The sequence below is a fragment of the Anolis sagrei genome, chromosome 6, assembly GCF_037176765.1.
Source record: "Anolis sagrei isolate rAnoSag1 chromosome 6, rAnoSag1.mat, whole genome shotgun sequence".
Taxonomy (NCBI): Eukaryota; Metazoa; Chordata; class Lepidosauria; order Squamata; family Dactyloidae; genus Anolis; species Anolis sagrei.
Window position 1 is genome coordinate 11,869,130 of NC_090026.1, and position 24,066 is coordinate 11,893,195.

Consider the following 24,066-nt stretch of genomic DNA (forward strand, 5'->3'; position numbering starts at 1 on the left):
AAAAACAATAAATTAAAAAGAAAAAATATGATTAAAATAAAAAATAGCAAAACATAACAATCAGATAAAATACAATTAAATAAAACATCGAGGGTATAAAAACAGCAACTTTAAAACTCACAAAGACAATACACAACAAAAACCAATAGCCAGAAATATTAAGATGGGCATGATCACGTTATAAAAAGGACTAGGTATGAGAGCAAAACAGCGTAGTATAGGGCCAGGGGATTGGAAAAAGTGTATATAATAGACCACTAGGTCAGTCCAGTCACTTCAAGGATGCCATCCATCCATCTTGCCCTTGGTCGGCCCCTCTTCCTTTTACCTTCCACTTTCCTCAGCATAATTGTCTTCTCCAGGCTTTGCTGTCTCCTCATGATGTGGCCGACCAAGGGCAAGATGGATGGATGGCATCCTTGAAGTGACTGGACTGACCTTGAAGGAGCTGGGGGTGGTGACGGCCGACAGGGAGCTCTGGCGTGGGCTGGTCCATGAGGTCACGAAGAGTCGGTGACGACTGAATGAATGAACAACAATCTGGCAGGCTAGGGACTGGACAGTTATAAGTAGGGACTAGTCATTCTCAAATGCTTATTGGAACATGCAGGTTTTCAGGTCCCTACGAAAGGAGGACAGTCTAGGCAGGCATGGGCAAACTTCAGCTCTCCAGGTGTTTTGGACTTCAACTCCCACAATTCCTAACAGCCGGTAGGCTGTTAGGAATTGTGGGAGTTGAAGTCCAAAACACCTGGAGAGCTGAAGTTTGCCAATGCCTGGTCTAGGGGCTTGCCTAATGTCCCTGGGGGGCCACCACCAAGAAGGTCCCCTCCCTCGTCCCCACCAACTGTTCTTGTGACGGTGGTGGGAGCAAGAGGAGGGCCTTCCTGGGTGGATCTTAAAGCCCACACAGGTTCATTGGGGGAGATGCAGACGAGTGACCATCACTCATAAAAACACTGAAAAACACAAGAGAAGGGACTTAATAGGTCAAAAAAGAAAAAAGACACTACAGCACGCAAAAATGACTCCCCCTGGCAAACAGAACACACAGTAGCATATCCACTCTCTCTTCCAGACTACAGCTCCCAGCATCCCCTAGACCAGGCCCTTTAGGAGAGGAGGATGATCCAAATGCACTGCTTCCAAGCTGCAAGCTTTCATCTCCTTGGATTTCATTGAGAGCATCCCAATCCCTGCATATTTCCAATTTCCTATTCCTGGACTGCAACTCCTAGCAATTCTTCAGATAGATAGATAGAATAGATATACATAGGTAGGTAGGTAGGTAGATATATATATTGATCAGGAGGACTGCTGGGAGTTGGAGTCCAAGAATAGGTAGAGAAGGAAAAAAAGGGGACAAAGAGGAAGGGAAAGAAAAGGGGGGGGGGCAAAGGAAGGAAAGAGGAAGAGAAGGAAGGAGAGAATGAAAGAAAAAAGGGAAGGAAGGAGAGAAAGAAAAGAGAGAAAGAGGGAGGGAAGGCTGGCCACAGCAATGCATGGCGGGTACAGCTAGTAGTAAATAAAATATTTTGGAGCTAATGAGAGCAAGCAAGACAAATGTTAGATGTTAGAATTCTGTCTCCTTCTTATTAGCTGCTCCCTGTTGTTCAAATCAGACTTCAACAATATAATGTAGCATTTGGGGGAGAAAATGCAACCCAATAACCCGGCACCGGAGGACAAAATGGAAAAGACTTCCACGGCTACCATATATTTTCCTTTGGTGCTGAGGTAAGTTGGGACAAAGGACACCCAAACACTGCAGAAGACCAACATGCTGAAGGTGATGAACTTGGCTTCATTGAAACTGTCAGGCAGCTTCCTAGCTAGGAAAGCCACCGTGAAGGTGATGAAAGAGAGGAAGCCCATGTAGCTCAAGACGCAGTAGAACATGGTGACGGAGCCTTCGTTACACTCCACAATGATTTCCTCTGTGATCAAATGCTTGTTGAAGTCTGGGAAGGGAGGGGAATATGCCAACCAAGTAGCACAAATGCCTACCTGAACAAGGGAACATCCCAAGAGCACAGAATATGCCAATCCTTTCCCAATCCATTTGCGGAAAATGTGCCTTGACTGGGAACCCATGAAAGCCACAACCACAACTGTGGTTTTGGCCAGAACAGAAGACACTGCAATGGAGAAGACGATGCCAAAAGCCATTTGACGCAGGAGGCAAGTCAAATTATTAGGCTTTCCAATAAATAGCAAGGAACTAAGGAAGCAAAGACACAGAGATATGAGGAGTATGTAGCTAAGACCCCGGTTGTTGGCTTTGACGATGGGAGTGTGTCGTTGCTTAATGAAGATCGCAAGCACAAATGCTGTCAACACAGAAAGGAAAAGGGACAAAGAAGCCAAAGTGATGCCCAAAGATTCCTCAATGGAAAGGAAGGTCTGAACTTTGGGAATACATTGATCTCTCCCATGATTTGGATAGTCATCTTCTGGGCAGCTGATGCAATTGTCCCTGTCTGTAAAAAGAGAAGATGGTAATGTTACCTTCCAGAGCTAAAATGCCACTTGATCTCCTGATATAATAAATTTGGTCCAAAAAAGGAAATGTGCTAATGTTGAAGATTTGAGAACTGTTTTGAAATGGACTTATAGAGACTTTGAATTTTTTATACCAAATTACCTTGAATATTGAATGTAATTAAATATATGTCTGGCAATTACAAAAAAAACTCATTTAAGAGTAGAAATAAAATCCTGTCATCAGTGGGGGATGGCCAGAAAATAACCTAGGAAAATACCAACACCATTTGGAGATGGATGGATAGATAGATCAATAGATAGATTATTTATTTATTTATTTATTCACTTCATTTATATACTGCTTTTCTCAGCCCTTAGGTGACTCAAAGCGGTGAACAACAGCAAAATTCAATGCAAACATTACAAAACAGTTGGAGCAGTTAAAAACGATAGCATAATAACAATTATACATCAATATAACAAATCATTCGCGTCTCATCAGTAGAATCAGAATCCAGTCTCATCATCCGTTATTCCGTGTTCCTGTATTCAATTACACTGCCTAATCGAATGTCTGTTCGAACAACCAGGTCTTCACTTTGCTCCGAAAGGCCAATACGGAGGGGGCCGATCTGATATCTGTAGATGAACTACAGCAATGAATGTTTCAACCTCCCAACAAATTTACCCCCCGTGGACCAACCTATGATTTCTGGATACTTCCTATTTCAGTCTGGCAAGAGCTCTCTGAGGTTTCCAATGCATAATTTTGCTCAAAGTCTTCACTTTTCCTAAACTGAAGAAATCTAGGAAGTGTACAATAAACATATGGCATAACCCAGGCCTGTAGCGAGGGGGGAGGGGGGGTTTAGGGGTTCAAACCCGCCCTGAAATGTTTCAGATTTTTTTTAAAAAAACCCAGTTTTAAAAACCCAGTTTAAAAACCCAGTTTGGTTAACTGGTTAATCAAATCCCCATGCTAAGTCTATGAGATGCAAAAAATTAAGAGTCCCTCCAGAACTACAAGCACTATCTCAAGCAAATATTTATTTATTTATTTATTAATTATTCGAACTTATATGCCACCACTCCCCTGGGGCTCGGAGCGGCTTATAAGAATGGCTAAAATCTAACACAATTTAAAAACAATTTAAAACAATTTAAAAACAGCAATATCAGAGATCAAAGGCCCATCGAAACAGATATGTCTTACATGCCCTGCGGAAAGCTGATAAGTCCCGCAAGGCACGGACTTCAGATGGCAGAGTATTCCAGAGTGATGGTGCCACTGCTGTAAAGGCTCTGCGTCTGGTTGCTGTTAGATGCAAGGTCTTGACACTGGGAATTTCCAATAGATCTTGGTCCTCAGAACGGAGGGATCTCTGGGGTTGGTAGGGGGTGAGGCGGTCCCTCAGGTACATCGGCCCCAGACCATGCAAGGCCTTAAATATTGACAATTTATTTACACTGTCATTACTTGCAGCAATAGCTGATGTAGTGAAGCAACCAAGTTGGGTGTGTGTGTGTTGAATGCTCTCATTAAGGAGGCCAGACTTGGTGGAGGTGGTTGACAGGGGCAGAGCTGCAGGCTATTGAAGGCTGCTCTGCTCCCTGCTGTGCTCTTTACTTCAGTGTGAGCTAGAAGGCAGGTTTTAACCCCCCCTGCAAAATTTTCAACCCCCCCCCCTGAAAATTTCAACCCCTCCCGAAATTTTTTTCTAGCTACGGCCCTGGCATAACCCTTTCAGTGCAATTCTCAAGGACACTTGTCCATCAATTACAGGCATGCACATTTTGGACTGAAACTCATGTGAGAAGTCACTTGTTGGTGTCTTTATAAATTATCCGTTTCCTCAGCATGGAAGAACATGCCTCCTACCTGTCAGTTTTGCAACCTTCCCTTCAGGACATGGAGCACAATCATAGCAACAGAATGCCACCCCTTCTTTCTTTTTCTTGCTGTAGCCAGGAGAACACTTGGCATTACACAGAGAGGAAGGAGGCACCTATTCTTAAACAGAGACAATCCATTAGCACTGAAAAGATATCAATAGGAAGACTACATTAAAAACTATCTACTAAGAAGTAAAGGAAGTTGTGGCACTGAGAAATAACACTGATGATTCTCAGTCAGTTCATTTTCTCAGTTTTTCATGTTAAGGTAGATGTACTCAAGATTCATTCTCTCTACATTCAACAAAATGGATCAAGATGTGAGCATTGATTTAGATGTCGAAGGCATTTCTGAATATTGTGACCTTATCAGACGAGGTTTTGGTTCCATCCTAGGATATTTCCTAGACAGAGCCAGGTCGGGTCCTGCCAGAACCCATCATATGATAGAGGGCTACTTCTGGTGGGGCTCCATCCTGGAAAAGTTTTAGGATAGAGTCCTGAGAATACGGAAGGCTTCCTATGTTCTCATTGAGTAAAATGGGGTGAGCGTGTGGGCGGCAACACTTTCCGCTGTGGGATAGGGAAACCACCAATGTGAGAGTTTTGCTACACTTCTTGGTGAATCCGCTTGCTCTCGCCCAGTTTTTTCACCTCAATGTGATGGGTCCTTGGTCGCCCTCACTGCCCCAAGGGCCACCTCCACGTCCTCAGGATGAACAAGTCGAAAGGAATCCAGAAAACCAGACAAGCAGATGCCTCGGTCACCTCTCTTGGAACTGATTAAACTGGAGTCCAACTCAAGACGTATTTGTGCAAATTCACAGTTCCGAGTTTTCGGGTCATCAAAGGTCTCCTCCACCTCAGGGGGGTGAAGAAGTTCCCCAACGACCCGGAACAACTCCAAAGATCTATTAGATGCAGACGCTATAAGGGCAATCGTGAAGGTCTCCCTGGCTACCCATATAGCTGTGGAATAGTCCCTAAGTGAGGCTCTAGCCCGCGTTTTGTCAGATACATCCTGAGATTTCCTCCATTTGCACTCTAGCCTCCTTCTCGTGCACTTCATCACAGCCAACTCCCCATTGAACCAAGGAGATGGTGTGTTTCTACACAGCGAGGGGGGTGTTCAGGAGCGATCAAGTCTATCACCCTGGACATCTCATTGTTATAGCAATCGACCAGGGTGTCGACAGGATCGACAGGCTCCATGGCAGGAAGAGGCCCAAGATTCCTCAGGAATCCATCCAGATCCATCAGTCTCCTGGGGAGGATCATCTTGATTGGTCCTCCACCCGTGCAAAGGTTAGAGGTCACAGCAAGTCTAAAACTGATGAGATGATGATCAGACCATGACAATGGAAGGATGTTTTGCTCTTCCACTCTGACCATTCCGCTGTCCACCACAAAAACTAGGTCAAGTGTATGCCCAGCCTGATGGGTGGGTCCAGATATAACTTGTGATAGGCCCATGGTCATCATGGTGACCATGAAGTCCTGAGCTGCACCTGTTAAAGAGGTCTCAGCATGGATGTTAAAGTCTTCCAGCACTATCAAGTGTTGGGAGACCAGAGCCAAATTGGAGACCACATCTGCTAGCTCAGGCAGGGAAACTGCTGAGTCGTGGGGTGGACGGTACACCAGCAGAATCCCTAAGCTATCACGGTTTCCCACCCTCAGGTGAACACACTCAAACCCCGGAGATTGCAGAACAGCGCATCTGATCACGGCGATGGACTGCCAAAAGACTACTGCGACCCCACCTCCCCGTCCCCCGGATCTAGCCTGCTGGTGCACCCCAAAGGCAGGTGGGCATAACTGGGTGAGGTTTACCCCACCCAGCTCGTCCAACCATGTCTCAGTGAAATATGTGTAGAGCATATTTAACAACGTAACAACAAAAGTCTCATTTGGAATAAGCTAGCTCTCAATATTTATGGAAACACCTTTATATCTGGAAGAAAGTTGAAATATATTTGAACTCCTATAAATGTATTCATCAACTGAGCAACCTGAGAAATGTATGCTGTTTTCTGCTAGGTATATTGGGTGCTTCCTGAAATGCCAATTTTATTATGGACTGGCACTTTAGCTTAAGGCTAGACTCACCTTGAATCGAACACCACCTGTCTTCACAACACATGAGGACTAGTGGTGAGTATTTTGGGTTTTCTCCTCTTAACCCAACTTTGTTCATTTTTAGGCAAGGTTGAGGAATTCTCCAGAGTGTGTAGCAAACTCTGGAGTATCCTGGGGCTTTCTGGCCGACTGGACCAGTTCAGTTTCAGACTGATCAGCTGCCCAAATGGACTCTGCTGGAATCATCCTATCTCTGTGCTGATCATCCCCATGTTATTGCCACTGTTCCTTGTTGGCCCTGGAGCTCCCTGGCCATTGTGATCATGTCTGCTGATGTCAGAATGGGAGATCTATGCAACCATCAAAAAAGGACATCAGCAGACATGACAAGTGATGGCCAGGTGCCTGCAAGACTTCTGTGGCTGACGAGTCATAGTGATGCTGATACATGGACAAAGGAATCGGCTGGACTTGGGATACCTCCAGGGCAGAAATACCTCCTGAGTAACCTAACCTGTGTACATGCGACCTAAGCCTCCTAGCTCATGAGATCATAACAAAGTATATCATGTCAGAAGTCGTTTTACTACCTGAATGAAGCCTTTATGCCACTGGATTATCTCCTCCTTAATGATGAACTGCTTGCCAGGAGGAGCATATGGATCCAGGTTTCCTACCTTGTTGCCAAGATAGGAGTTGTTGGGGAAAGCGACTAAATTTGTAATATCAAACCCAGCTGCTAATTCTCCATGTTCATTAAAAGTAATTTCATCTCCAGCATTATTGTTGAAGGAAATCCTTTCAATCAAAGAGTGAAGCTAAATGGAAAGAGAAAGCGGTTCACACAACTCAGATTAGAAGGGCTTTGGAGTCTTTATGCTAAATTTCGACCCCTCTGTTTTTCTATGGTCCCATTCTGAAGTGCAATAGGAATTGCATTTCAGTAAACCACATTACCACAATGTGTATTGTCAGGCTACTTAAACTGGTAGAAATCCAAATATATTTACTCGACTAAGTATAAAATATAAGTGTAAAATGAGACAATGTTAGCATATAATAATAATAATAATCATCATCATCATCATCATTATCATCATCATAATCATAATATTGCTAAAACACATAATCGAAACATATATTAAAACATATTTCCATAAAATACATATTAAAATATACTAAACAAAAGCTAGACATAGAGTGGAAGTTTAAAATTGGTTATTAAAACTTTCTGTGTAGGCCTGCCGAAAGAGATAGGTCTTCAATTGTGTCTTAAAATCCGACACCTGATTTAGCTGAGGTCCTGCTCTCAGCCCCACTGGCCTCACAGGTGCGGCTGTTGGCGACGAGGGACAGGGCCTTCTAGGTGGTGGCCCCACAGCTGTGGAATTCCCTCCTGAGTGAGATCAGGTCAGTCCCCTCCCCTGACTTTTAGGAGACAGCTAAAGACCTGGCTGTGCAACTAAGCGTTCGGCCCATCATAGGAATATTTAAAGTTAATGTGAAAATTAAAAGTTCAATGACCCAGGACTGTTTACAGACAGCGGCTATGTCTCTGTGATATGTGATATTATTTTATGTGATGTGTTTAATAATGTTTAATGTTTTATCAGGGGAGGGTCAATTTTAATGTATTATACTTTTTTATTGAGGGCATTGAATTGTTGCCAACATTGTGAACCACACTGAGTTCCCTTCGGGGTTGAGGAGGACGATAATCAAATAACACAAATGAATAAATAAATGCATGCATCTATATAAATAAAAATGTAGTGTTAGTTTGTGGGATTAACATAACTAAAATACCACTGGACAAATTGCCACAAAATTTGGACATGATACACCTATCAGGCCAACGAGTGACCATCACTTATAACCCCCCAAAAACAGCAGAAAGGACTTAAAAACCAAAAAAGCTAAATGACAATACAGTGCATATTTTCAATTTCCTATTCCTGGACTGCAACTCCCAGCAATCCTCCAGATAGATAAGATAGATAGATTACATAGAGATAGGTAGGTAGTTAGATATATAGACTGATCAGGAGGACTGTTGGAAGTTGCAGTTCTAGAATAGGTAGAGAAGAAAGAAAGGAGGAGGAGAAAAATGGGAAAGATAAAGGGAGAGGAAGGAAGGAAAAGGCAGAGAAGGAAGGAGAGAATGAAAGAAAAAAGGGAAGGAAGAAAGGTGAGAAAGGGGGCGAGAAGCTTGGCCACAGCAATGCATGGCGGGTAAAGCTAGTAAATAATACATTTAGCTGTCGGGGTCCTACTGACAGTTCATTCCACAGTCGTGGGGTGCCCGATGAAAAGGTTCTCTGGGTTACGGTTGTCAGTAGAGTTCTAGCAGGCTGGAGTACATGCCCTCAGAGGACCTCATTGTTTGGTGCAGATTGTACTGTAAGAGGCAAACCAGTGGAGTGACTTTAGGATAGGTGTAATATGCCCATTCCTAAATGTTCCTGTAATCTGTCTGGCTGCTGTATTTTGAACCAACTTGAGATTCCGAACTTGGTACAAGGGTAGCTTAATGTAAAGTGCATTGCAGAAGTCCAATCTTAAGGTTACCAGCAAATGCATTACAGTAGACTCTTGTTTAACCGACCTTCGCTTATTCGACATTCTATCTTATCCGACGCTCTCCGGGATGCTTGCACCAGGAAAGAGGCAAAGGAATCCTCCGTCGTGGCCTCCCGATAGTTCGAAGACAGGGCGACGCGGACATCAGCGCCTTAGCAACACTGGCAAGCAACCTTGGTTGCCTGGCAACAGTGTTCTAGGGCTGTTGGAGAGAGTGCGCTGGCGCTGCGCATGGCATCGGAGGAGGAGGAACAAAGGAACGAGGAGAGAGGCACAAGATGAAGTCACGGAGACCAAAGCAGTGGGCAGCACATCCCATCTCTTCCCTAAGGGACTGTGCTCTCCATGGTTCTGAGAGGCAGGGCTTAGGGCTCCTCCAAACCAGGAGAAAAAAGGTAGAACATGCCCCTGCTTTCTTAATCCCTCCATGTTATCTGGAATTTTTGGCTATCCAACATTTTGCTGGCCCATTTATGTCGGATAAGCGAGACTCTACTGTTATCATCTTCAGGTCTTCCAAATCTAGGAAGAGGCACATCTGGCATATCAGCCGAAGCTGGTAGTAAGCACTCCTGACCATCACTTCTACATTTGGAGAGATGGACGGGCCTTTAGTCGGCTCTTATTGTCGGCAACAAAACGTGAACAGTGACAGACTTTGTATTTCTAGGTGCAAAGTTTAGCCCATACGCAGAACTGCAGGAGACACTTACTTCTTGGGAGGAGACCAATGACAAATCTTGATAAAATAGTGAAGAGTAGAGACATCACACTGACAACAAAGATCCGCATAGTCAAAGCAATGGTATTCCCTGTAGTAACCTATGGATGTGAGAGCTGGACCATAGGGAAGGCTGAGCGAAGGAAGAGAGATGCTTTTGAGCTGTGGTGCTGGAGGAAAGTATGAGAGTGCCTTGGACAGCAAGAAGATCCAACCAGTCCATACTTCAAGAAATAAAGCCTGACGGCTCATTGGAGGGAAGAATAGTAGAGGCCACGATGAAGTACTTTGGCCACATCATGAGAAGAAAGGAAAGTTTAGAGAAGAACATGATGCTGGGGGAAATGGAAGGGAAAAGTAAGAGGGACCGACCAAGAGCAAGATGGATGGATGGAATCCTTGAAGTTACTGCATTGAGCTTGAAGGATCTGGGGGTGGTGATGACCGACAGGGAGCTCTGGCATGGACTGGTCCATGAAGTCACTGAACAAATGAACAACAACAACATTGTCGGCAAAATGGTTGTTAAAAGCATCACATTGAGCTACCAAAGGTTCTAACAATGGGTTCGGAGGGGAGGGCATCTGTGTTAAGCCTTTTACCAGTTGGACCTGAATCTGCGTGCAGAGAAAATAACTCTATTTGCTGCACGTATTACCACCTTATAGGAGTGAAGGTGCCATCTATACCGCGCTTTGTCACATAAAAGTCAAGTTTTCCATAATCTGCACTAAAGTTGTGGTCCTTCCTGTTTCATTCCCAGAGGGTTTCTGTATACCAGGGAGCCTGTTTTGTCACAGGTCGGAAAGGATGTGTGGGAGCGATCATTTTGGTTCCACTTATTGACCAGGGATTCAACAACATTATCAGGGATGCCAGCCATAGAACCTACTAAGGTAATGGTTCTTAACCTGTGGGTCCACAGACGTTTTGGCCTCCAACTCCCAGAAACCCTAACAGCTGGTAAACTGGCTGGGATTTCTGGGAGTTGTAGGACAAAACACCTGGGGACCCACGGGCTGAGAACCACTGCTCTAAGATCTCCTGGAATCTCAAAGGATCCATTATAAAATGCACCAGAGTTGGAACTGATACATTTTAACTAATTCTAACTCCATGACTTTGGAGCCACATCCTGGGTGACAAGAAGCCCAGCATAACTACATTGAAGCTACTCTGTTCTGAATATTTTGTAGTTAACATGCATTACTGAAAAGCTGAATAGGCTTGGTTGATCAAGAAAAAAATATGTTCTAAACTCGTTTTGTATCTAGGGGGCGCCAGCATTTCTAATCTGAGAGGATTTCCGAAATTTCCAATTTTAAAAATTTGATATTTACGAAATTTCGTAAATATACGAATTGATTCATTTATGGTGGACGCGATTGCGCAATACGCGAAAAAAACCTCCAAACGGGACAGGGGGAACTTCTGAAGCTTCCCTCTCCCTCTGTTGTTGACCGTTGGTGATAAAACTAACAACTAACCAAAACCAAACTATATTATACTATATTATTATAATATTATTATTATATATTATTGTATATTATATTGTATTATTATATTATATATCATATATTATATAATTATATTATAATATTATTATTGTATATTATATTATTATTATATATATTGTATATTATTATATTATATTATTATTGTTGTGGACCAGATGCCTTAAAGGAGCCAGACACAAAAATAAAGGTCCAAACAAAGTTTAATAACACAACAAAAATAGCTAGAAACACTTAATTCAGCATATCTAACAAGAACCTAAAGTCTGTAGCAAATTGCTGTCCAAAAAGTAACTTTGCTAATAATCTGGATTATACTGGTATATAATCTGGGATAACAGAAACTTCAAGCAAATGGCTTCAAAATCACAGAGGTTTGAAAACACAAGGAAACCAGGTGTAAGCAAACAAAAGTGTTGTCAAAAAACAGTCCCAAGTCGTGTAGCATGTCCAAAAGCAGATGATTAACCCCAGAATGTGATGTCCTCTAAAAACAATCCGAAGTAAGCACTTACAGGAATCCAGTCGTTAGGAGCAGAAAAACTCTTGTTTACAAGGGTTTGAAATGGCTTCTCTGTAATAACCCAGCTAAACTTCCTGGGAGGTTAAAACTATTATTAATATATTACTATATTATATTATATATTATATTATTGTATATTATTATATTATGATATTATATATTATAATTGTATATTATTATATATTATATTATATATTATATAATATTATTATAATATTATAATATTATATTATTGTATATTATTGTATATTATATTATAATATAATATATATAATATATAACCCAGCTAAACATCTCCCTGTGAATGGATGGCCATCTGTCAGGGGTGCTTTAATATACAATTATATTAATATAATATAATAATATACAATAATAATAATATAATATAATTATATTATAATATAATATAATAATATACAAATATAATAATATACAATTATAATAATAATATAATATAATATAATATAATATAATATAATATATAATAGGAAGGAAGGAAGGAAGGAAGAGGAAGGGAAGAGACAGTACATATAGCTCTCTCTTCTCTCAGGTTCCCTCTAGCATCTCCTCTCTAATCCAATTTAAATCCTGACCAAGAAGGACGCCAGGAGAAAGAGGAGGGAGGGGGGAATGTAGGATTTGCCAGCTGGAAGCTCTCTCTCTCTTTCCTTTCTCCTTCTCCGAGGTTAAAACTATTTGTAAAGAAGTTGATTATAAATTGTATGATTTTAACTGTATTTGTGTTTGGATTGGTGGCACTAATGCTGGAGCGGCCTAGCTGAGAGGAGTGCGTTACCATGGAGACGATGCTGTAGAGAAGTGGGAGGAGCTTAGAGGGGAGAGTTTGAAAAACGACAGTTTAAGTTCAGTCAGAGTTAGGGTTTAGGGTTAGAGGAGTGAGCAGTCAGGAGTTAAGATTGGAGGGTGAGGAATTGGTAGAGGAAAGATTAGGAGGTTATAGCTGTAAAAGAGTGAATTGTGAAGCAAAGTTTCGAGGCTTTGGAAAGCCAGATTAAGCTACTGGAAGTTTCTTAGCCAGAGAGTCTGATAAGGGAAACATAACCAGTATTCCGTTAGTCTAAAGAAAGGCTAAAGAATAAGCTTATTAAGTATCTGATCAAGGGAGGATCAGATAAGGGAGACATCCCTGTATTGGAACTTTGTTCTGTAATAAGTGCTTCACCTCAGGAAGATACTGTATAACCTGAAAAAGTGTAACATTCAACTAACCAAGCATTATTCTGAGTTCTATAAGAAAAGTTACAACTTGCAACCACACGCTTTGTGCTCAATAAACTTGTTCTCTTTTGTTTGAAGACTGCCTCATCTCCATTAATTCTGCGTCCAGTGTGCCATATCTCCCAATAATACCTCACATCACACATTGGTGGCACCATTAAGAGTAATAAATAATAAATCGTCCCTCCTCTCTCCTAAAACGTTACAAATTGGTGGCAGACGACGGGATCCGTTTAACAACTGATCAAGTGCCTTAAGACTACTTTGAAAATAATTTGTGAGGTAAAAGTTATTGAAATACGGCTACCAGACGACAGAAGAAGATTCCCTCAGAAGCAGCCAATATGGCGGATACCAAAGCTGAAGAGACAGCTGTAGTGACAGTTAGAGAGTCACAGCCAAAAGTAGAAAAGGAAGAAGTCATAGAAACAGCTGAGGTAGAACAAAAGGAGGCTGAGAAAGAAAGCATGGGTGAATTAAAGAGTGAACATGAGAAGTTGACTATGGCAATACAAAAGTGGGATCAAGGCCATGTACATGAAACATACATAATTTTAAAAGATACAGAAGTGCTGAGGAGTGACTCAGACCTAGTTTTGACAATGCCGGCATGTTTGAGGCGCAGAGGAGATTTAAACAGTGCCATAGAAGTCGTGGCACAAGCTGTGGAATGGCACCAGGAATTTCAGCCAGGGACTCCAGGCCATTTGTCCCTCATCAAGAGAGCCACAAGGCTCACAAAAATAGCCAGGAAGGTGGCTCAGGAGAATGAGGAAGACAAAAATGGCAGAGCTGCCTCTGGGCTAGATGGCGTGGCTAAAGGAGTGATACAGAAAGTTACTAAGGGGCCTGTCATGGTTGCCAGGAAAGCAAGAGCCAGTGATGAGAATATAGAAACAGTGGTTCCTGCAGAACAAGTGATAAACTCTGAGGAGAAAGAGGAATCCTTGACCTTAAAAGATGTATTTCCTTCAGCTCCACGTAAAGAAATTACCTCAGCCGAACCTTTTGACAAAGACAATAAAATCAAATCAAAAGAGAAAGCTGAAGAAAAACAGACTCTTGATTTGACAGTAGAAACTGATGAGAGTTCAAAATATCCAAGGACCTTATGTGAAACAAAGATCCATACACCTGAAGGGCTAATTGAAGTTAAGATGACTTCTAGACATGATTCATCCACTATAAAAGTTCCAGATGATCATACAAAAGAAGTTCTAAAGAATGGAACTATAGCTGAAGATAAGAGTTTAAGTGAAACTTATCAAAGAGCTGGCATCAACAAAATGATAAATACAAGATTGTACCCTATGACAGATGATGGTGAAAAAGAGAGACATTTTGCTGAGAGTAAAACATTAGATCAACTCTTCCTTGCTAACTCTGAACATGTCGATGTGTCTACATCTGAAGAGAGGGTGAGCAGAAAAAGAAGATTTGGCCATGTGTCGGAAGAGAAATCTCCTTTATCCTTGAACAAAGAAGAAAGAGAGAATAAAAGCCAAGCTGATAGACTGACAAGAAAACTAATATACACAGACTATATTGGTGGTGATAAAAAGAAAAAGCTACAATTTCTAGCTATAGAGGTTCATCCAGACTACAGTGGAAAAATTGCAATGAAGAAGGACAGTATTCGTGTTCGTTCTTCCAAGGACAGTGAATTCTCTTCAGTGCCAAGAGAAGATGTTCGAGGAATTCCAGATTATTCACTAAAATCTGATGCTACATTAAAGCAAGCCGTTGTTCAAGCCTTGAAACTCGATGGAAGCAGAACTGTTCCTGATATTTGGAAGGTCAGATTAAAAGAGAAAACCCCAGCAGCAAAAAAGAGAGCAGAAAAGACTTGCAGACGTCGTGTGAGAAAGAAAACAGTATCTCCAGGTCATCGAAAAGACATCCAAAGAAGACAAAAGAAGATACCTAAAAAGAAGAAACGAAGAAGTGGAAGAAAGAAGCTAAAAGATCATCATAAAGAGACATTGCTGTGGACAGTTGGTCCAATACAACCGAGGTTGTGTTTGAATCATGGGACATTGGACACTAAGACATCTATGTCAACGATCAAATGTGGGAATTTAACTATTGTGTGGGCTATTAACAAATTGGAACCATATGTATGGAGAAAAGTTGTGGTATGATATATAGATAAATGTCTTATAAATTGACCAAACTAGGTAGAAGGTCAATTATATATGTTAATGGGATAGAAACACATTTGGACAAGGATATTTGATGTTGATATGGAGAATTGAATAGATAGAAGATGATCACAGATAGATCTAAATTATATAAAGGTAATGTATATATAATATAGTATAATATAGTATAGTGTAATATTTTAAAAAAATTGGTATCCTGTTTTATTATAGATTTGTAAAATGTATGATGTTATTACAGTGGTGAACTGTATATGTTTCATACCATAGATATAAGATATAAACCCATTATATTAAAGTGTGGTAGGTATATACGTTTTGCAATAGGCAATGAATATTTACAAATATATGTATAAATATAGAAATGTTTAGATAGATTGTTTATATGAAAAAATGTTAGAAATGTGAGACTTTGATACCACATCCATAGATGATACTAAAATTTCGTAAGGTTAAAGGTTTGTATATATGCATTATAATATATTTAACCATATTGTGATTGCCTTTCAGAAATATTGTGTATGTAGATATTGTTGGATAATTTGTGGAATTATTTTTGCCCATTCCGGGACTGAGAATGGTCCAAAAATAATTTTTTCTGGGGGGGAAGGTGTAAAGAAGTTGATTATAAATTGTATGATTTTAACTATATTTGTGTTTGGATTGGTGGCACTAATGCTGGAGCGGCCTAGCTGAGAGGAGTGTGTTACCATGGAGACGATGCTGTAGAGAAGTGGGAGGAGCTTAGAGGGGAGAGTTTGAAAAACGACAGTTTAAGTTCAGTCAGAGTTAGGGTTTAGGGTTAGAGGAGTGAGCAGTCAGGAGTTAAGATTGGAGGGTGAGGAATTGGTAGAGGAAAGATTAGGAGGTTATAGCTGTAAAAGAGTGAATTGTGAAGCAAAGTTTCGAGGCTTTGGAAAGCCAGATTAAGCTACTGGAAGTTTCTTAGCCAGAGAGTCTGATAAGGGAAACATAACCAGTATTCCGTTAGTCTAAAGAAAGGCTAAAGAATAAGCTTATTAAGTATCTGATCAAGGGAGGATCAGATAAGGGAGACATCCCTGTATTGGAACTTTGTTCTGTAATAAGTGCTTCACCTCAGGAAGATACTGTATAACCTGAAAAAGTGTAACATTCAACTAACCAAGCATTATTCTGAGTTCTATAAGAAAAGTTACAACTTGCAACCACACGCTTTGTGCTCAATAAACTTGTTCTCTTTTGTTTGAAGACTGCCTCATCTCCATTAATTCTGCGTCCAGTGTGCCATATCTCCCAATAATACCTCACATCACACATTGGTGGCACCATTAAGAGTAATAAATAATAAATCGTCCCTCCTCTCTCCTAAAACGTTACACTATTATTATTATATTATTACATTTTATATCATATCATATTATGTTATACATATTATATATTATTGTATATTATATTATATTATTATATTAATATAATTGTATATTATTATATTATATAATATTATATTATATAATATTATAAATATATATATATCTATATATCTATCTATCTATCTATCTATCTATCTATCTATATATATATATATTATATCATATCAGGGGTCCTCAAACTTTTTAAGCAGAGGGCCAGGTCACAGTTCCTCAAACTGTTGGAGGGCCGGATTATAATTTGAAAAAAAATGAATGAATTCCTATGCGCACTGCACACATCTTATTTGTAGTGCAAAAAACACTTTAAAACAATACAATAATTAAAATGAAGAAAAAATTTAACAAATATAAACTTATTAGTATTTCAATGGGAAGTGTGGGCCTGCTTTTGGCTGATGATATCGGATTGTTGTTGTTGTGGTCTTTCAAGTTGTTTCAGACTTAGGTTGACCCTGAGCGAGGGCCGGGTAAATGATCTTGGAGGGCCGCATCCGACCCCCGGGCCTTAGTTTGAGGACCCCTGTATTATATATTATATTATATTATATTATATTATATTATATTATATTATATTATATTATATTATATCTTTCCTCTTTGCATTGGCAGCTTTGCGAGGTGGGCATGGTGGGAAGGTAGTTGCAAGGTGGGAAGGAAAGCTGAGAGAACAGCTGTTCCTGAAGGCCACACCCCCAGCATTTACGATTCACTGGGGGAGTAATATGGAAGATGGCGGACGCGGCTTCGATATGGCAAAAACACTTCCGGGTTGCTAAAATGCGTCAAAATCGCTTCTAAAGGTGTAAAAATAACGAATAAATAACGAATTAAGAAATTAACAAACTGGATCAACCAAGTCTACTGAATATCCTATGTACCACAATTTTTGTTCCTGGGTTATAAATGTAATGTCCTAATTTGTTCTATCATACCAACATGGAAATTTGTTTTTGCGGGGCACCCTGCAGGTGAATTTGCTATAAATTTTCAGTGAATATCACATAACTCTCAACTAATTCAACATAGTTTGTAGCAGCCGCAAAAACAAAATTTCTAGAGACTAACAACTACTTTCAAAGTAAGGACCGCATAATTAAACAGGAAATAACACTTTCAAACCAGGAATAGGACACTTTCCAAATTTTGTTACATGGTGTTATCCTTAGTAAAGTTTTAGGTGAAAGGAAAAGAAAATATACAGTAAAGTTATGGTAGTGTGGTCGCAATATCTGGAAAAGAATGGAAGATGATGAGATGAGACAAGGGCACCATTTACGCAGCCATATAATGGTCAGTATAGACTGATGTAATGAAGTTTATCTTCATTAAACTATATTTGATGACTCCGTACTGACCATACAATGCAGTTTTAAACTGTATTGTATAGCAGTGTAGATGGGCTCAAAATTACACTGATGTTTAAGAGAATGTGAGGCAAATATTTTGATGACCACTACACATCAAACATCAAAGGGAACATCGGTTTTGGTAACAGATTTTTTTCAGTAAGCTATTACCTTCCAAACCTGCTGGTGAGGGGCCAATATGCTTGGGTTTTCCTTTGCTCTGGCATGAAGTCTAGATGAAGTCATGGTATGGAAGGCATGCACAAGAGCATACACAGTGTTGTAGATGCTGTAGCTGTGGCCAGTCATTCTCATGTCAAAAAAGGGAGTAGGAAGGCTCTCTAGTTTCTCCTCCTTGGTGCAGCCTCTGAGGAATCTTGCTGGAACATCGTGTGATGGAAGGAAACAGTCAAAGCTTTGCTCCCAGAACTCTTTGATGAAACCGTTTCCTTTGTCATCAGAAGGGTGGATAGCCTGAAGGTATTCCTGGAAACCTTCAATGTCCTTTGACTGCAGAGCAAAAGAGATCGCACCATGGACTGCTTGCATATTGAACCACTTTTGAAGGATGTGTAAAGCAACATCAATTTGTGCTGTCATGATCCACACTTTCACAGCAAAGCTCATGTCATCTACAGCAATGAACATATTTGCAGAGAGAAAAAAGGTCAGCCATGCGAATGATCCCACTTCCCCATATAGGATCGTCACGTTTACTTTGCCATTCAGGAAGGTGTCTAAATGACTGAAGAAACCATCAAGCATTTCATGTAAACCTATATCTTTTGGAAGAATCACTTTAGAAGCAATGCAGATTCCATTCTGCGAAAACATCGACTCCAGAGTTGACAAGAAATGCTCCCCACTTTTTGTATCCTTTGTAATGAGCCCGACCCATTTCCATTCAAAATGCAGAAGCAGTTGGACGATTCCCCAGATCTGGAAATCCTCATTGGGGACCATGCGGTAAAAGAAAGGGGCATCCGTTTGGTCATTCGTCCTTGGCTCAAAGGAACCATAAGAAACCTACACGAATAAATAAAGAACTCATGCAGACAATGGAATGTGGGTACTCAATGACTTCCTTTTTAGTTTTTCCTATCTTTTCATCCAGAAGGATTCCAATATCTGCCTATTAGGTAAGGTGGCATAGTTTTATAATATAATTTATCTTGTTAAGCATTAAAACTTTCAATTACAATGTTGATAAAGCAATATATATATACACTAGTCAGGCATGTAGCCGGGGGGGGGGGGGGGGGCTTGAGGGGCTTCAGCCCCCCCCCCCCCCCGAAATTCTTATGATGGTTCGCGAAAAGGCCTTACTGGTGCATTACTTAAACTGTTATGTTTATTCATATCATGATCTGATCACCATACTCAATATATCCCATATGCATGAGGGTATTGGGGTAATGATACAAAAGGTTTGCTAGGCTAGACCCTCTTTCACTCAGACTCAGCCCTCCCCCCCCGAAAAAAATTCAGTCCCCACCCCGAAACGAAATCCTGGCTACGGGCCTGACACTAGTGCATACACATGGTCCTTTCTTTCCTTCTTTCCTTCTTTCCTTCTTTCCTTCTTTCCTTCTTTCCTTCTTTCCTTCTTTCCTTCCTCCCTTCCTCCCTTCCTCCCTTCCTCCCTTCCTCCCTCCCTCCCTCCCTCCCTCCCTCCCTCCCTCCCTTCCTCCCTTCCTCCCTTCCTCCCTTCCTCCCTTCCTCCCTTTCTCCCTTTCTCCCTTTCTCCCTTTCTCCCTTTCTCCCTTTCTCCCTTTCTCCCTTTCTCCCTTTCTCCCTTTCTCCCTTTCTCCCTTTCTCCCTTTCTCCCTTTCTCCCTTTCTCCCTTTCTTCCTTTCTTCCTTTCTTCCTTTCTTCCTTTCTTCCTTCCTTCCTTCCTTCCTTCCTTCCTTCCTTCCTTCCTTCCTTTCTTCCTTTTCTTCCTTTTCTTCCTTCCTTCCTTCCTTCCTTCCTTCCTTCCTTCCTTCCTTCCTTCATCTTTCCTTCCTTCATCTTTCCTTCCTTCCTCCCTTTCCCTCGTGTCAGCATTCTCTCCAATTGGAAGGTGGAGCAAGGTAGGTTCCAAATGAACACCTTTCGTATTAGCAGCCTATAATAAGGTCACAGTCAGATGACATTTGCTAAAGTTTTGTAGCCCAATACACAAACTACTATCCCATACTAGCTCTCAAGTAAATAAGCATATAATCTTGGTATAGTTAGGTTAGATAATCAGAGATCTCTGTTCAAAGCAAATACTATGTTAGAAGTGGAAGAGTTCCCATACCCACAGCCTTGGATAGTTATTTCCTAATGTATTCATCCTCCGCACAATAATCTTTGGAGGAGTAGTTCTTTCTCAATAGACACAAAATCTAACCACTCCACAACTTTATTCACTTGTTGCGTAAATAACATTTACCTCTCAAAAAGGAAACTCCCAGCAATTGAACAAGGAACAAAGAATTACTCCTGAGATTTAGAAAATCTACAGAATTCCCCAAGATCAAATCCTACCTGTGGAATCTTGTAAATGCCCAAGATATCTGCCACATATGAGGAGGTTTCAGAATCAAACCCTCCAATCACTCCAATGAGATTGTTCTGGAGGCCACACTTGAAGTTGGGAACAAATGCTTGGGATTTGCAGAGAAGGTCCAGAGTGACTCGGTAGGCCAGGTTTGCACTAGAATAGCTGTCATAGATGTGGAAACCAAGAGTGATGTTGGGCAAGATCTTGGGGTCCTGATTTATCTCATTGATGGCAAACACCAGGGCCAGGATGTGTTGGTAATACTTCACCGTCACTCTGTAAAATTATATCAGTCAGTTAGAAGAGGATTCTGTAGCACCTCTGAAATAATCATTATATTTGTTCAACTCTCATTTGTTTGAAAAGATTCTAGCTGGGAGATTTAAATACATCCTTCTGCAGCAAAGTGCTCCCACTAGCTGAAACTGAAATGCTTCAAAGCATGATATTATTTATAACATTAATTTTATAATAGTAATTTAAACCAAATGCAGCCAACCAACTATAGAAGGGGTCCCCAGGTGTTTTGGCCAACTACACCCAGAAATCCCAGCCAGTTTAACAGCTGTTATGATTTCTGGGAGTTGAAGGCCAAAACATCTGGGGACCCTCAGGTTGAGAAACACTGACCTACGTGAATGATTCAAACAATCCAGGCTGGAATAAGAACAGATCAATCAAACAAGAACAAAAATGACTAGAATTTCCTGAAAGCAACAGTGGAAAAACTTGCCTTATGAACAGGTTTCAAGGGTTTAAAAAAGGGATAAAACCAGCATTTTCCACTGGGTATTCCTAAGTATGTACCCTGCAGCTATTCATGCAGTTTGGCACCACTTTAACTGCCAACGTTCAGTGCTATGGATTCCTTGGGTTTATAGTTTGGTGAGGAACTAGCATTCTTTGGCAAAGAAGGCCCTTGTAAACCTACAGCCCTTATGATTCTGTAACACTGACCACTGATATTTAGTGATACAAAATTGCTTTAATTCCACGGTGTACTTTGGTTTGCCTCTAAGTAGACAGGTAGAGATTTGCACAGTTGAGGAACTCTACGTATCGACAATCTACATTATCAGAAGGAATTTCTTCCCAACCTTTCCCCATCAGGTATTGGAAAAAAAGGATTATTTCTTGCTCAGCACAAGCAGAAGCAATCAATAAAATTCCCCAAATGTTGGATTTCTTTGCAATTTTCCCCATTATGGAATCAGTGAAATTTGCCAACATGCACATTAAAACTCTTTCAAGCAATATTAACCCATGAGTGGTGGATGAAATACAAATGTGTTCCTTACGCTGGCAGGTCATATGACTCCTGAGAAGGATGCCTTTCGAATGCAATTTGGGGTTCCAGCAAATGCATATGAGATGCAATCCCACCAATGAGGACTTCATTAGGCTGGTACCATTCATGCGGAATAGGAAGGGAATCCGTTGGTGTGCATTTCATAGTATGCACTTTGCATATTGCATGAGTGGCCAGGAAAACCGGCAGCACTAAGATCAGCATCAAGGTGTCTGCATGCAATGCTTTCCTCTGAAGGTGGACTTTCCTTCGTCTTCCGGAAATGTGGCTGCTAATGTCAGTCTTGCTTGGAAAAGCTGAGTTCCAAGATTCGAATGCCTTCTGGCTTACCAACAGTATATGCAATTGTTCAGGTTGTTGTGACTCTGCCTGCCTCCAGTATCTAATTTTACTTTCCAATAGTGTACTCTAGTATTTATCATCTTTTCAGATTTCCTTTATTGTGTCCTCTGGAAAAGCCACTGTGCCTTGATGATGACTTGATTACAGTGATTTCGATAATGAGAGGGAGAGAACTACTTCTGTGCTTTTATTTTTTTTGCCTCTTCAAAAACTTGATAACATAAACAAGTTTTAAAGATTTCAACACAACTGACTTCTAATTCAATGATGGCAGTTGAAAGTTAAGCAATCTATGTGGAATTTATCAAATTTTTGGAACTGAAATACAAGTGCTAGAATAGGCACACCATTGTTCTGAGACAAAAGAGCCCACAATCTTAAATCCTCCTTATTTTTGTGTGTCTACAACTTGTTTCTGACTTATAGTGATGCTAAGGTGGCCCTAGAATGGGGTTTTCTTGGCAAAATTTGTTCCATATGGGCTTGCCTTTGCCTTCCTTTGAGCCTGAGGGAGTGTGACAAAGGCTGGATCTACACTTCTATATAGTGCAGTTTGGAACTGCATTGTATGCTCAGTGTACATGAGGAGTTTCCAAATTAATTACCCCAGTATTCACTATTACTGCCACATGATGCCATATGCATGGGTGTGGTGGCGGTAACAGCAAGTGAGTATGCGTGGTGACTGGGTATGCAGTGGGTGTGACAGTGGCAGGTATGTGGTGGCAATAGTGACAGTGGCTGTGTGTTTGTGGCATTGGACAGATGGCATGGCAGACACATGAGACATGCACACATAAGCCCAACACACGCATGCATGCACAATACACGTACCCACAGACAATTAAAATCTGACCTCACAATAGTCTGCGAGACTGTGAAACTGTTCTCCACTCAAAAGTTTGGGGAACCCTCATGTAGACCCATATGATGATTATAATAGTAATAATAATAAACCTCCCTTTCTTAGTTTCCAATAGACCTCACAACCTCTGAGGATGCCTGCCATAGAAGTGGGTGAAATGTCAGGAGAGAATGCTTTTGGAACATGGCCATACATCCCAGAACAACCCAATAGTACTTAATTAGGTGATCCCTTGTAGCCCAAGTGTGATGGTCCTCCAAGTGTAGTGTCTTGGCGGTGGCTCCATAGGTATCTTTGGAGCCCTATTCTTGATCCGCATGTTTTCCCGCAGTGAGGACATTGCTTTCCAGGTGGAAGGCGGTTCTGGTCAGGGTTGGCTTGATGCACCTTCCTCTTGGCACACCTCTCCCTTTCACCTTCTATTTGCACCTCTTTGAATTCCTCAGCACTGCTGGTCACAGCTGACCTCCAGTTAGAGCGCTCAAGGGCCAGGGCTTCCCAGTTCTCGGTGTCTATGCCACAATTGGAGCTCTTCTGGCAGGAGACTCCACAGTCTTGTGGTGGCCAATGCAAAAGTCCTCTGGGTGATGGCTGTCAGTTTGTTTATTGCTGGTTGGAGTAAACACTGCCCAGAGGACGTAAGTGTAGAGGGCAGATTGTATGGGAGAAGGTCATGCTATAGGAATCTGGACCCAAACCATGTACGGCCTTAAAGGTTAAAAGCAACACCTTGTACAATGCCCAGAAACTAATTGGCAATCATTAAAATGACTTCAATATGGGTGCAATATGCTCACTCCTGGATTTTCATGTAATCAATCTGGTTGCTGTATTTTGAACTAACTGGAGTTTCTGAACTTGACACAAAGGTAGCCCAATGTAAAGTGCATTGCAATGTCCAATCTTGAGGTCACCAGTGCCTGCATTACCATCTTTGGGTCTTCTACAAAGGGGTGCAACTGGCACATCAGCAAAAGCTCTTAGTAAGTACCCCTGACCATCACATCTAGCTGGGCTGACATTTGGAGAGTTCAATGCAGTTAAATGAATTATATGGGTCTACACCACCA

The 24,066-nt window shown here is 41.1% G+C and overlaps 1 protein-coding gene across 1 annotated transcript; it reads right to left on the bottom strand.

The window, feature by feature from the left end:
- Window positions 1-1,449: 1,449 nt before the first annotated feature.
- On the bottom strand, window positions 1,450-18,913 carry LOC132779223 (vomeronasal type-2 receptor 116-like). Its single transcript, XM_067469784.1, has 4 exons — window positions 18,122-18,913; window positions 7,047-7,274; window positions 4,364-4,490; window positions 1,450-2,480 (listed from the first exon to the last, which is right to left on the bottom strand). The coding sequence occupies exons 1-4, from the start codon at window positions 18,911-18,913 to the stop codon at window positions 1,567-1,569; spliced, it is 2,061 nt and encodes a 686-aa protein (XP_067325885.1). The 3' UTR covers window positions 1,450-1,566.
- Window positions 18,914-24,066: the final 5,153 nt, after the last annotated feature.

Coding starts and splice junctions, on each gene's coding strand:
- LOC132779223 (XM_067469784.1), bottom strand. CDS start 18,913: ATGGTCCCCAATGAGGATTTCCAGATCTGGGGAATCGTCCAACTGCTT. Junction 7,275..18,121: donor CTCACCAGCAGGTTTGGAAG/GTAATAGCTTAC, acceptor CTTTCCATTTAG/CTTCACTCTTTGATTGAAAG. Junction 4,491..7,046: donor GGCATAAAGGCTTCATTCAG/GTAGTAAAACGA, acceptor GTTTAAGAATAG/GTGCCTCCTTCCTCTCTGTG.